Source organism: Perca fluviatilis, chromosome 22, assembly GCF_010015445.1.
Source record: "Perca fluviatilis chromosome 22, GENO_Pfluv_1.0, whole genome shotgun sequence".
In the NCBI taxonomy this organism is placed as follows: domain Eukaryota; kingdom Metazoa; phylum Chordata; class Actinopteri; order Perciformes; family Percidae; genus Perca; species Perca fluviatilis.
The window spans coordinates 4,569,972-4,584,075 of NC_053133.1; the positions used below are offsets into that span (position 1 = coordinate 4,569,972).

The window sequence follows — 14,104 nt, forward strand, 5'->3', positions numbered from 1 at the left end:
AGTTGGGTTGGCTTTAGGTCAGCTATTGCATTGAGTGTTGGAAATGTACTTTTTATCTTGCGGTCTAAATAAGCACAATATTCCACTGTTTTGCTGCTTTTTTTGTGCTGTAGATTTGGGATTGGCATGGACATCCACATGTAAGTACAGGATATAAAGATAAGGTCAGGGTTCACACTTTACAAGGTACAGTAAACGCATATTTCAGTGCAAGTCACAGCATATTTGACTTCATCAAAAAAAAAAAAAAAAAAAAAAAAAAAAAAAAAAAAAAAAAAAGAAAAAAAAAAAAAAAAAAAAAAAAAAACAAAAAAAAAAAAAAAAAAAACAGAAGGAATGCTAAGCAAATATATTTTTTAAAAAAATATTTTTTTGGGTTTTGGTTTTTTTTTAAAAAAAAAAAAAAAAAAAAAAAAAAAATTTTTTTTAAAAATAAAAGTTGTTGCTTACTCTAAAATAATTCATTCTTTATCTATTCAAATGATACAGTATGTCGTATAGTAAATAGTATTTTCAGGTGTAGCACCCTTTTCAAACATACACAGTATTTTCAGTGCATGGGAGTAAACACTGGCTCCACAGCTATGATACACTTAGTTTGCTGTAGTTTGCTACAGTTACTGTGCTACTTTCTTTTTTTCTGATGATTTACATCCAAAACATACAGAACTGTTTATAAAAGGTTCTCCTGTCCCCAAAGCACTGGCACATCATGGACATTACAATAGGTTTCTTAAGGAGTGACCACAAAAGTACACAGTGATTATTTCTACAACACTTAAAAGGTTGTGATTTAGTGTTAACACGTACAAAAACTCTCATGCTGGATAAAACCTTATTATGATATATACAGTGGCAGGTAATACTGACTTAGTCACAGATATGGGGTTCTCTGAAAAATCTAGCTTTCTTGCATTATTAGCTCCATCTTCTCCAAAGTTTCCAGTCATTCCGTACGTTAGTCCTTGAAAACAGGAGTTATGGACGTTCCTTTGTAGAAAATGTTGCGGGCGTTATCCGGGCTGTTGGCTCGCTCTGGAATCAGGATGATACTATTGCCTTTTCTCCGCAGCGTGGACTCCCGACTGGAAGCGACGGAGGGGGTTTCTGATGCGCTCTCTCCACCTCCTCCTCCGCCACCGCCTCCTCCAGATCCAGAACCGCAACCATCCCCCGGAGTGACCCTTATGGTGGAAAGCCCCTGCGGGTGGAGCCTCTGCTCCGACTGGCCATTGTTCTGGGTGTGAACAGTCACTATGGGCGGGGTGCTAACGGTGGCGGTGGTGGTAACGATGTGATTGCCTCGCTTCCTGTCAATGGACCCTTCACGTATTGAGTCTGGGCTTTCCGAGTCTCGGTTTAGATCGTTGAGCTCGAAGGACTGCTTCAAACTCCCAACTCCTCCTCCTGCTCCACTGGTCCCTGTACCTGCACCAGCCCCAGTGCCATGGTCCAGGGAACGCCACCTCCATGATCCGCTCCCATCTGTGGACGGTGCTTGGATCACCGGTCTGTTTTCAGGGTGGGCCTCCACTCTGACAATTGCTCCAGTACTCCCTGAAATACTGCCTGTGGTGCTGCCCAACGAGCTCGGCCCCGTGATGCTGGTGGGGTCTTGGTCAGTTAGTGCCCTGTAGCGAGCAGAGCCCTGGCAGCTCCCGATGGCGCCGCAGCCCACGCTGCCCTCGTCTAAGCTCTTGGAATGGGTCTGTAGCAGGCCCTGCTGCTTGGAAAGAGCAATGACTTGCATGAGTCGCGGCTGGCTGTTGTGCCCACTATCGTTAGTCTTGCAGGCTGCGGTCTTCTCCACCGCCCGTTGCCAGTTTGCCTGAACTGTGCTATTTACTGTCGACATCCCCTCGCTCCCTCCTTCTCCCCCCGTCCTCGGGGAGGTGGGGTTGTAATTCTCATGGGCTTCCTCTGGTATGTGAACGAGCTGTGAAGACCCAGGTCTGGACTGCATGGATATCCTGGCCCCTCCGGTGATGCCGCTGCAGTTGCTGGGCAGGGTGGTGCTGGCGCCTGTGGCCAGTTTGGACATGTACGCGTGAGCATCGAAGCCTCCGTTCAGGCCCATAGCCGATGGCTCGGAGCTGGATCGGAGCTCCATGCTGCCGTGGTGGTGAGGATGCTGCGAGGACTGGCCCGATGACGAGTCCACGGAGGACGAGAAGGAGTCAGGGATCTGCAGGGAGCATTTGTGGTTGTTGTTCTTACTTTTCCATTGAGACAGAAGCTGCTTCGAGCGGCTGGAGTCCATGGAGGCATGGTGGAGGGTTGCGGCGTGACGTCTGGCTGCTTCCTCGTACGCTGCCATGGCCTGGGGGGTGTGGACCCGAGGAAGCGTGTGGCTGAAGGTCGCCATGGCGTCTTTGCTGTGGGGGCTGCGGGGGGAGATCACTTCCACATCTGCGCTGGAACGCTGCAGACAGTCGTCAGGCCTCTGCAGGGGAAGGCCTCGGTGGAGCAGGCCCTCAGAGTGGGAGGTGGGCATGCCGGGCTCCCCTGCCATGCTGGCTTTCATTTGAAGGTGGTGGAGTACGGCCTCCTGGCTGATGTGGGGCAAGGAGCAGGGGGGGCGGTGTAGCATGGGAGGGGGACTAACACTGGCCTCCTCACTAGACTGAAAGTTTCCGACTGCATACAACCCCTGGCAGCAGAGAAACAGAGAAACATTATCTTCAGTGCAACATTCATTATTTAATGCTTATCTTGCTTGATACCTTGATGAGTTCTTTGTCAAAGCATTTCAAACTGATTTAAAGAAAACCTTGAGTTTATAGAATATGTTGTATGTTTTTGCTGCGGAATACCTTAAATTGTGTGTATGTGATGGGTTTAACCAAACAGAAGCCATTGGGTTTAACATTTTATTTACAAATTTACCAGATTATGCTTTTCTAAAATTAAGACCTAACATCAGTTTTCAATGCAAGTCTTTTCTCTCAATGGAAGAAAATAGCCAAGAATTACATAATAGTGAACTCCAAACAACTTTGACTATTCAAATTTAGAAACTCAGTTTTAGGGCAATGTCTGTGTGTTGGTTAGTCCACTACTTTGGTCCAGACTGAAAAATCTCAGCAACTATTTGATGGCTTGATGTGATATCAGGCCCTCCAACTTATAAACCCCAATGACTTCCATTATGGAGGACCGCTGCTCTTGAACTCAGAGATAGAAACAATCTCCAGACAGGCCCTTTGAACAGGGAACCATTGGAAAGGAGGCTGTTGATGGGACTGGCCCCTACCAGGTAGACAGCAATGGCTCCTCCCAGCAGGAAGCCCAGGTAGACGTCGATGGCGTGGTTCTTGTACTGAATAATGCGGGTCAGGCCACAAATGATGGCACAGATAATGAAGGAGAAGACCAGTAGGGGCTTGAGCAGCTTGGATGAGTCTGTCAAAGTGCTGTTGAAGTACATCTGTGGACACATGACACAATGTCTGATTTATTTTTCATTGTCCTTCTGATTATAGCTCTGTAATATTCCGTAATCCCTTCCTGGTATTAAACGTTTTTTAAGCCAAGGACCCCTTAAGACCACCCCCCCACACACACACACACACACACACACTATATACTATATATATATATTGTACAAAATGAAGTTACATATTAAACTGGGCCTACAATAACGAGTGGGGGGCCTAAAACCTTTATATATATATACGCATTTTTAGTGCATAGAATACTAAGCTATTAAAATAGTATTTGTTCGCATGATTTTATAAATCATGTTTTAATGTTAACCATGTGGCACAGTGAATCCTCAGGATGAACTGTATCTGTGGACCTTAGTGACTACCTTACCTACAGGCCACTAAGCCTATCAGCAGTGGGGATTTATATTTGCTAATATGTTGGATTCATGTTAAGACATTTTAATAAAAAGAAAAATAATAATAATTTGGAGCCCCCCTTGCAGTGACTCTGAGGACCCCCTGTTGAAGATCTCTGCGTTAGACTATTTGATGTATTGCACTTGTAAATTAATAAATAGTACTGCACATTTGCATAGTAAAGCACACTTTAGTGGTGTTTAGGTGAGTTTAGGAGTCTGACAGCAGCCGGGTAAAAGCTGTTTTTGAGTCTTGCCGTGCTGCCAACGTAGGCTGTGGTATCTGTATCGATCAGATGGCCCACCCTGTCTTTGTACTTCTCCTGAAAAGTAGACGTTTTAGAGATGAGTGGATTTGACACAGTGAAGCAAAAATAGCGCGGAGGAAAGAGCCATGCTGAAAAGTTAATCTTGGCTAATTCCACCATCCACCACTCAGTGCTCGGCTTCTACTGTATCTCAGGCGCTTCACTGAAGGATGAGCAGGGTTAAGTGTTTGCGTGGGCTCAGACTATTACTCACCGAAACATAGACAGCGGCAAAGGACGCGAGGGTAGCGTGCTGTGATGGGAAGGATTTTCTGCAAGAGGTGAAAGAACAGAAATAGACTCAGCCAACGTTCACATGTGTGTATGAGTCAACAGGAGGCGGAGAGAGGGTTTAACCACAGTCAACAAAACACAAGCATAATGAGATACCTCAAACCCCCCTACACACACACTTCTTTCTTTCGTTCTGTTATGGGTTGAAAGATTGGACCAAATGAGATGCATCTTTTCATGTTTCAATAACAATATTTAACAAAGACAGTTGTTGTTGTAATATCATTTCCGTGACCATTTTCTGGCCAAGATGCTATGATTATTGATTTGACTTCTATGGACCTTTTATGAAAAAAATAAAATAAGCCCCGAGGTCCCTCCCAAAAATTCCTGGATTTTTTGCGGAGGGGCCAAATTCAAAATGAACCTGATGTCAGAATTGGATTCCTTTTGGTCGACTTATACAAAAAAGTGTATATATTATACATACATGATTCTAGGTGCTCTGGTTCAAAAGCTAACTTTTCATTTTAGTTTAGTTTATTTGTTTCACAGAACATAAACAACTTACATTGAAGAAATACAACACACGTGAGGATGTGGTAGAAACCTGTAACGGCTTATATAAAAACCCACAACAAAAGGGCATACACAAATGTAGACACAAAATCTAAAATACATTGTAAGTGTTAGTGTGCAAAACATTCATAAAGAAAAACACATGTAGAGAAACTATTTGCCATATTTACAGTAAAAACAACAGTTTTCTAAGAGATATCTTTTTTTCCAAGGCTTCTATCTTGTGGATGCGCCGACAGTTTTGTTGTCATTACTTGGAATTCCTCATGGTGGGGGGACAGAAACTTTGGCCCTCTAGCAAAAAATCCCTGAATTTTTGGGAGGGACGTGGGGGATTGATTTTTTTATAAAAAGGTCCATAGCAGTCTAATCAATCATCAAAACATATTGGCCAGAGAATGGTCACGGAATTGAGGTTCTAGACCCAACTTAACATGTCTGCGGCCATATACTGCAGTGGGAGCGGGACTCTGTGATACATAATGAAAGTGAACCTGTGGCCCAGTTTCTCCAGCTCCAACCCAATGACCTACGTATGACAACTCTGGATAGTCAATCCTCCAACCAGCCCTCATCTTTACTCCTGACTCAGCATGTTTGCTTATATATGTGTCTTGGTGCAGGCCTGCTCTTTGAGTGTGTGTGTGTGTGTGCTCTCTTCCTTAAACCAGCATTTACAACATCTGTGGATTCATAAACATTTCAGTCACATATCAAAACTCATAGCACTACTTCTGAATGAAATGACCTACTTCTAGCACTAAAACAGCCAACACAATATATTATTATCATACCTGCAAACTCAGAAGGGCTGAAAAGGGTGACCCCCCCATGAGAAGAAAATAAAGGGCAGACATTTTCCCGCTGCTAAAATTATACTGTTATTTATATATATATACTGTATATATATTTAAAAAAGGAGCACCTTGTTCAATTGTATTTGTCTGTTCAAAAATATAAAACAATAAAAAGTTGATCTAAAAAAAACAAAAAAGGAGCACAAAACGACAGTCGGCGACATTAAAGAACGGCTTGTTTATTGCTAAGGCCACAGGGTCAAAATTAAATGATTTATTAAAAATGTAATAACAATAACTTATTCCACCAGTAAATTCCTGTTAACAACAAAAACAACCACTGGATGGGAAAAGGGTATTTTACAATAACTTTGAATGCCGCACGAGGCTGGTGAGGCGAGTTTCAAGTGAACGCAACATCTGTATTGTTTTTCCGACAACGGCAGCTACAGTCTGGTGTTAGAATCCTCTCCAGTGAAATACAGACACACTTTTACACCGTTTAGCTGTCAGCATTTTAACCGTGTTTACTCCAGCTGCTAGCTAACGGTAGGCTAACGTTACCTGCTGTCAGGTGTAGTGTTAACTAGCGTCCCGTGCGGCCATGTTTTAGTTCTCTCTAACGTCCCTTTCCGGAGCATCAGAGAGATCTAAATAAGGCACCGAAATCCGCCTTGCTATTCGGTCCGGTAGATAACGGTCGTTAAGGTGCCGGGTCTCGGACATCGGACAACCCCCCCCCCCCAAAAAAAATAAAAACTCTTTGGATCTACACAATTCACGTGGATGACATTTTCCCATTAAAAACGGCGATTTTCGCCGAAAAGCTAGTAAGACTAGTTTGCAGGTATGTATTATGCAACGATGAATATGTGTATTAAGCGAGACATAGCGAGTGCTTTGTTGTTGCAGGAATTATTCAGCTATTACACAAACTCCCGGGCAGTTCACAGTGCGTTTTTAAATTTTGTGTTTTAAAAGTCTTGTGGCAGCGATAGAGGCAGTGATCTGTTTCCTGTTTCAAAACCCAACGACAATTCTGATCTCCGGTTACATGATTGGCTACCGCAGCGTGACGTGGTGTTGCATTCCCCCCCCCCCACCGTCAAACCCTGCCGCAGCCTTAACGCACTACCACCATTCAAAATGAACGGAAAGACCTGTGTGGGGACTTTTTGCTCCAGGAACTGTATGCTCAGAAACTAAATTCTTAAGGCCAAAAAAAGCTGATAATGTTCCTGAGTTCAAAAGGTTCCAAGAAATTTCCTTCTAGAGAAATTAACTATTTTGTCTCGCTCAAGGGAGCGCTTAACTATGGCGTTTTTTAGTTTTTTTATGAGTCAGTAGATCCTTCAGCTTCTGCTGTTAAAATAGGTTAGTAATACCCCTGGTGCCCAACCCCTGCTGCAAAACAGCTTGTCATGCTGCTCTGCACACTAGACTGAAGCTAAAGCTGCCACAAGACAGTGTCTATGCCTGGGGCAGTGGGTTATATTTAGACCTATGGTCTGCAGCCCAAACTACATGGGTCAAACTTAGCCTCATCCCCAGGTTCAGAACGGATAGGGCTGCAAACACAAATACACTCGGTGTTGATGACTTAAAGAGCCCCTGTTACACTCCTTTTCAGTGTAACACTTGTACTCTTGGGGTCTACTAGAATAGCTTTACATGCTTTGATGTTCAAAAAAACATATTATGTTTCCCATACTGCCCTTTGCTGCAGTGCCTCCGCCTGAAACACTCTGTCTGATCTCTTGGCCCCCCTTCCTGAAAAGCCCAGTCTGCTCTGATTGGTCAGCTGGCCCACTCTGTTGTGATTGGTCAACCAAATTCAAACAAGCCACCGGGCGGGCTGTGCTTGCGTCAGGCAGCACCAATGGGCAGCACAGATGATAAACTGGGCTGGCTTACTTGATCAGTGACATCACTAATCAAACGGAGAGTTTTTTGGCAGTGGAGACTTTGAAAGAGCTTATTCTGTCAATTCCCATGCCAGTGTAATACAACTTAATAATAATAATAATAATAAATAAATAAAACTGGATTGATTAAAAAGAATGAAATCATTTCAAATAAAGGCCTGTGTTTCAAGTAAAGACCTCTGTCTGCCAAAGATTAATTGTTTTCTTGTCTGATATTATTTTGCTCATAATGGGCTTGCAATGCATCACAGTGTGCTTTAGGTAAAGTGCTTCTGTTAAAGCCCTTATTTTTTTTTTTTTTTTTTTTTTTTTATTTTTTTTTTTTAATATTATAATAAATTTTTTTTTTTTTTTTTTTTAAAAAAAAATTTTTTTTTTTTTTTTTTTTTTTTTTTTTTTTTTTTTTTTTTTTTTTTTTTTTTTTTTTTTTTTTTTTTTTAAATATATTTTTTTTTTTTTTTTTTTTTTTTTTTTTTTTTTTTTTTTTTTTTTTTTTTTTTTTTTTTTTTTTTTTTTTTTTTTTTTTTTTTTTTTTTTTTTTATAAAAAAAAAAAAAAAAAATTTTTTTTTTTTTTTTTTTTTTTAAAAATTAGTTATTATTTTTTTTTTTTTTTTTTTTTTTTTTTTTTTTTTTTTTTTTTTTTTTTTTTTTTTTTTTTTTTTTTTTTTTTTTTTTTTTTTTTTTTTTTTTTTTTTTTTTTTTTTTTTTTTTTTTTTTTTTTTTTTTTTTTTTTTTTTTTTTTTTTTTTTTTTTTTTTTTTTTTTTTTTTTTTTTTTTTTTTTTTTTTTTTTTTTTTTTTTTTTTTTTAATAAATAAAAAAATATTTAAATAAAAAATTTTTTTAAAAATTTTTTTTTTTTTTTTTTTTTTTTTTTTTTTTTTTTTAAATTAAATAAAAATTAAAAAACAAAAAAAACAAAAAACACCAAAAAATTAATAAAAAATTTTTTTTTAAATACAAACTTAACCCTTGAGTCCGGACTTGGACTCGGCCATTGGTCTCGCCAAATATTCAGCACTATATTCTTTTTTCAAAAGTAACTTTCTCCCTCAAAACAAACCCATTGATGAAGCTTGCTTGTTCAGAAAGCAGTTATTAGTTTAATTCATAATCCATCTAGAACAGGCATTGGCAATGGTCGCCTGGTATACGCCAGTATCAATCATTTTTCTGTCTCAGTCATGATTGTCTCTCTTTTGGACTCGGCCTCGACTTGGACTTGAACCTAGGGCTGGGCGATATGGAGAAAATCAAATATTAAGATATTTTTGACCAAATACCTCGATATTGCGACGATATTGTAGTGTTGACTATTGGTGCTTTCACATCATATTTACACAATGAGATTTGTGATAAATAATCATCAATAATGTGGATGTAATGATTTATTGGGTAAAGGCAAATAATAGAACAGCTAGAACAGTCTGGAAACATTCAGAAAATGACATCACTTTACTGTAATGTAGCCTTTAAAACCAGGAAAAGACAACACATGTCATTTTAGGATATTACGATATCCAAAATCTTAGACGATATCCAGTCTCATATCACGATATCGATTTATATTGATATATTGCCCAGCCCTACTTCAACCTTTTTGGACTCGGTCTTGACTCGGTCTCGACTAGTCCTAGTCTTGGACTGGACAAAGGTGGACTTGACTACAGCCCTTATTGGACCGTCCCAACCAGTGTGGCTCCCTGACTGTCAGTAGGAGTCTCCCTACCTGCCCTGAATGATGGCTGCAGAGTCGGCCCCCGAGCAGATGTCCTCCAGGATGTAGGGGTTCTGCTCACAGCTGACGTTGAGCGTGGTGTAGTTGGGTTTGCACACGGTGAGGAAGTAGGGTGTCGGGTAGCCCGTCATCAGTTGGAGGATGTCAGTGATGAGGGCCGTGGCACAAAGACCGAAAGCGTGAACGCCTGAGGACAGAGGATGTGATGAGCGACGATATGCTTTTTTTCCCCTATGAACTTTCATTTTTCTGTATCTTCAACATCATGAATCATGCGAAGAATTAAGCTATTATTGATGTATGATTCATGCATGACGGTGATTCCTCGGTAATTCACTTGAATAAAGATGCATGCTATTCTAGCCATCACCATCAAAGCCTGGCAGTGCAATACCAAAAGCTTTACTAACTTTAACTCAAGGATCAGAAAAATGTCTTAGTCCCACTATGCGTGCCAAATCACTTTCTCTGTTCTGTAGTCAGCGTACAGATACAGTATGTCAGAAAGAAAACAAGGAAGCTCGCTCGCAAATTTGGCATCACCAAATAATGTAATACGACTATGAAGAGCAACCAGCGCCGATTAACTGTAGAACATACTGTAGTTTATCACTCTGCAGAGCATACTTAGCCCTGCTTTAGTTGGCTATATTGCGTGCACGCATGCACGAACGCACGCATGCACACACACACACACACACACACACACACACACAAAGAGATCCTTTGCCTACATGTTGTTAAATGTGAGTCATGGGAAAAAGTTGGATAAACTATCTGTCGTCATTCAGCCCCCATACTGTCAGGCCAGTGTATAGAAAGAAAGCAAAAACCTGGCGTACCAACGAAGCGAACCGCTCTGCGTATGAAGGAGTTGAAGTTGCAGCCGGCGGCGTTGATGTTGGCCTCGACCCCGCCGCCACTCTTCCTCCGAGACAGACAGCAGAACAAGATGGCCTCTCCAATCATTATCTGTGAACACCAAACACAACACGCGGGTTAGCGTGTGTGTGTGTGTGTAAAGGCAGACATGTCTCCTCATCTTTTTACATACATATTTCCATATCTGATTTTTCCTGTGCAGGGTCACACAGGGCAGCTTATTCCAGCATGCACTGAGGTGAGAGGCAGGATACACTTTGGCCTTTTGCTAGTATGTTGTTTTGTGTGATCATTTGTGTGTTATTTGTATTTTTGGCCTGGGCTTGGCTGTTTGATTCAATTCAATTACATTTATTTATATTGTCAAATCGTAACCGGAGTCTATAATAATGTAAGGAGTGTATAATGCCTATATAATAATAATAACTACAACAAATATGACTCATACTAATTATAGCAGTGGGTGTAATGGAATGACACGATGAACAGTGGCAATTATATTAACAATAAAGATAATAGAACTATGAGTAATAAATTAAATTGTGTGATGTGGGGGGAGTCCCACAGCTTGGCCTATCTATGGCTCTCTGAGCTCTGGTTTAAGCCAAGTGACAGATGGCGTTGCAGTGGGATACCTGGCTATCTGCAGAGCATCTAACTCCAACCACAGGACTCTGGAGAAAAATGTGTGCACACATGTCCATAGTGTTGAATAGAGGGGAGAGAGAAGCAACTACTATGATAAGATAAAAAATACGGTAGTGTAAATAATCCATTCCCCTACCCCCAACATCTTAGACCTTAACGAATGTCAATGACACCAATCAGCCTCTAAATCCACACACATAACTTCTGTTATGATTTGAACACACTGTGAACCTTTGAATTAGAATTATTATTTTTTTCATGTCTTTTGTTTCCTTTGAAATCAAACGCCTTTGTTTTGTAAAAAGGGTTTAACTTGTGGAACAGTTTGATATAGAATTCAAAAATGTGTAGTTCAGTTTTCAAAGTGTAAAAAATGTTAAAAAAAATATGGTGTTCAACAGAATATCCAATAATACCTATACATAACCATATTCTACTGCTCTTCATACTATTCATCCTGCATACACGCTTATTCTTACTATTCTTATAATGTCACCACACTGCACATAGCTGTTCATACTGTACATATCTGTCTATATGGTTCATTCAGAATATCCATATTTATTCTGTTTTTCTTTATATATTCTGTTAATACAATGCATATATATATATATCTATATTATTCTTACTACAAGTATAATGTCACTGCTACTACATTGCACATATCTGTACATACTGTACATATCGGTCTATATGGTTTATTCAGTATATCCGTATCTATTCAGTTTTTCTTATTATATATTCTGCTAATACACTGTATACAGTATATCTATATTATTCTTACTACTAGTATGTCACTGCTACTACATTGCACATATATCCATGCTGTTCATACATTGTTCATATTACATAGCCATATTTATTCTGCTCTTATAACACTGCAATATAGTTCTTGTCCTGGCTATGCACCCCCTGTCTATAATTTGTATATCTCATTGCACTTCTGGTTGGACGCAAACTGCATTTCGTTGTCTTTGTATTTGTACTCTGCCCAATGACAATAAAGTTGAATCTAATCTTAAATCTAATCTAATATAAAGGGTTGTCTCAATAATCTTTGCCCTGTACAGCACACCGTAGGGTTTAGGCCGCGTTCAGACAAGCAGGTCTCTCCATTCATTTTGAAAAGGGGTGTGTTTTAAGGCTGCGGGGGCGGGGCTTGCAGCAGGGGGGGACACTAAAAAAAACGCAGCGGGCCTGCGGCACCCTTACCCTTTACCACTCTGTTTCGAGGGACAAGGGCTAGGGGTAAGACGAAGAGGTAGGGGGAAGGGGAAGGGGTAAGACAGAGAAATGAGATTCAGCCTTTACTTTTGGAGAAACGCAAACCCCGCGTCACGCTGCGGTGGCCAATCATGTAACCGGAGATCAGACTTGTCGGGGTGTTTTGAGCGGTGTGAGAGTCCCGTACAGGAAACAGGAAACAGGAAACATCACTGCCTCTATCTCTGCCACGAGAACGTCTTATAAACACCAAACACAAGCTCTGAACTGCCCGGGAGGTTGTGTTAACAGCTTAAGGTTTCCTGCAACAACAAAGCACTCTACGTTTCACTCGTCAATATATTGTCTCTTTCTCTCTCTCTCTCTCTCTCTCTCTCTCTCTCTCTCTCTCCGTGAAATGAAGCTGCCTTTACGTGCGGTCGTAAACACAAGATCTAAAAACGATCTGACAGAAAACAGTAACTGTGAATTATAAAGTCTACTTGTGCTATGTTGGGGGGTTAAAGAACACAACGGGACGTCACACAAATGTGACGTTTCGTTATCACTCGCCCTGCCGCACAACTAGGGATGAGAGGTCGTTAATTTTTATTGATGTTGATACCATTTTCGAGAATGCTTAACGATCCGAGTCTTTATCGATACCATTATCAATACTTTTCTGTTAATTGGTGGAAAGACGAGACGACAAATTCTTAATCTTACCGGAACTATTATTGCTTTTATTCCAAACACTGTGAGTCTGTGACTGATTTCTTCTGTCTCTGTCGCTGATGAAGCGGTCCACAGAGCGCTGCTCTCCGTAACCAGTCCGACTATGCCTTGAATGATTTGCAGTGGGGGGGGGGGAGCTAGTCTTTACCCATGGTTTTCAGCTCTTTGAGTAGCCCAAATGTTTACTGTACATTTCTTCTTTTAATTGTTTTAACCCTGTGCTTGTTGTGTGTCTCTGTGTGTAACTCTTGCAGCAATTTCTCCCAGTGTCCAAAACGAATTTCTCCTTGGGGAGACTAATACAGATACTTTGACTTTGACGCACACACTGTACTCGTAAACAATTGTTCCGGTTTGTGCATGTATCTATTTTTAGACACAACGTCATATGATCCACTAGTCTCCATAGCAGTATCGATGAGCTCGGACCTTATTCATTTCCAGGTTTTTATTTGGAACCGGCTCCTTAATAGAACCGGGTCTTGAGACCCATCCCTTCACACAACCCTGCCCCGTTACACCCCTTGCCTTGTTTCCCAACCTTTACATCACATCCTGTCTCCTCATGCTTTGGGTCTTTGTGCCTCGGCCCCCATCACGTGGATGGAGAGAAGAAAGGGGAAGGCAGCTCAAGTGATGGCCAGAGAGATGGATTAGGAATCCTTAGAGGAGGGATCTGCATAATACTGAAACGGACACACTGTACTTCTGAGTCTCACTATAAAATCAGGGCTTATCTGGGAAATGTATACCATATCCGTCTCTTGCAAAGGAGAAACAGCTGTTTTCTCTTTTTGGAATCGGATTATTTTCGTTTTATTTACAGAAATTACCAGGGATTGCTATTGAGAGTCCATCACATTTGGAATTTTTCACTGTTTAACTGTCAGTGTGTGTTACTGTGTGTAAAAAAAAAACCCTATCTGGACCATAATAACACCCAAACTCTCCTGTTTCTGTTTTTAATTAAGGGATAAAGTCCAGGTAATGAGCTGCCAGAACTTCTTCTGTTGTTTTACGGATTTATTTCTTGGAGTGCATGGCTAAACATCAATCCAGCACCACAGTTCCACAGTGTCCTGTGTGACAAAGTACTGCAATCATTCCAAATACTTGCTCCAATTTTTGGGTTGAATTTAACTCAGCAAAGGCTTGCAATGCCTGAAACAGAAGTGGAATTTTGGGCAAAGCTTAATTCCACAAGTCCGTCGT

At 40.7% G+C, this 14,104-nt stretch overlaps 1 protein-coding gene across 1 annotated transcript in view; it reads right to left on the reverse strand.

The window, feature by feature from the left end:
* Window positions 1–445: 445 nt before the first annotated feature.
* The window catches only part of LOC120552070 (2-lysophosphatidate phosphatase PLPPR4), a 43,311-nt gene continuing 29,652 nt past the window's right edge, over window positions 446–14,104 (reverse strand). Inside the window, exons 3-7 of the mRNA XM_039789734.1 lie at window positions 10,267–10,396; window positions 9,416–9,611; window positions 4,367–4,424; window positions 3,254–3,427; window positions 446–2,650 (exon numbers count right to left, since the gene is read on the reverse strand). Of these exons, the coding sequence (XP_039645668.1) occupies window positions 959–2,650; window positions 3,254–3,427; window positions 4,367–4,424; window positions 9,416–9,611; window positions 10,267–10,396 (2,250 nt within the window). The 3' untranslated portion in view covers window positions 446–958. The remainder of the gene's footprint in view (window positions 2,651–3,253; window positions 3,428–4,366; window positions 4,425–9,415; window positions 9,612–10,266; window positions 10,397–14,104) is intronic.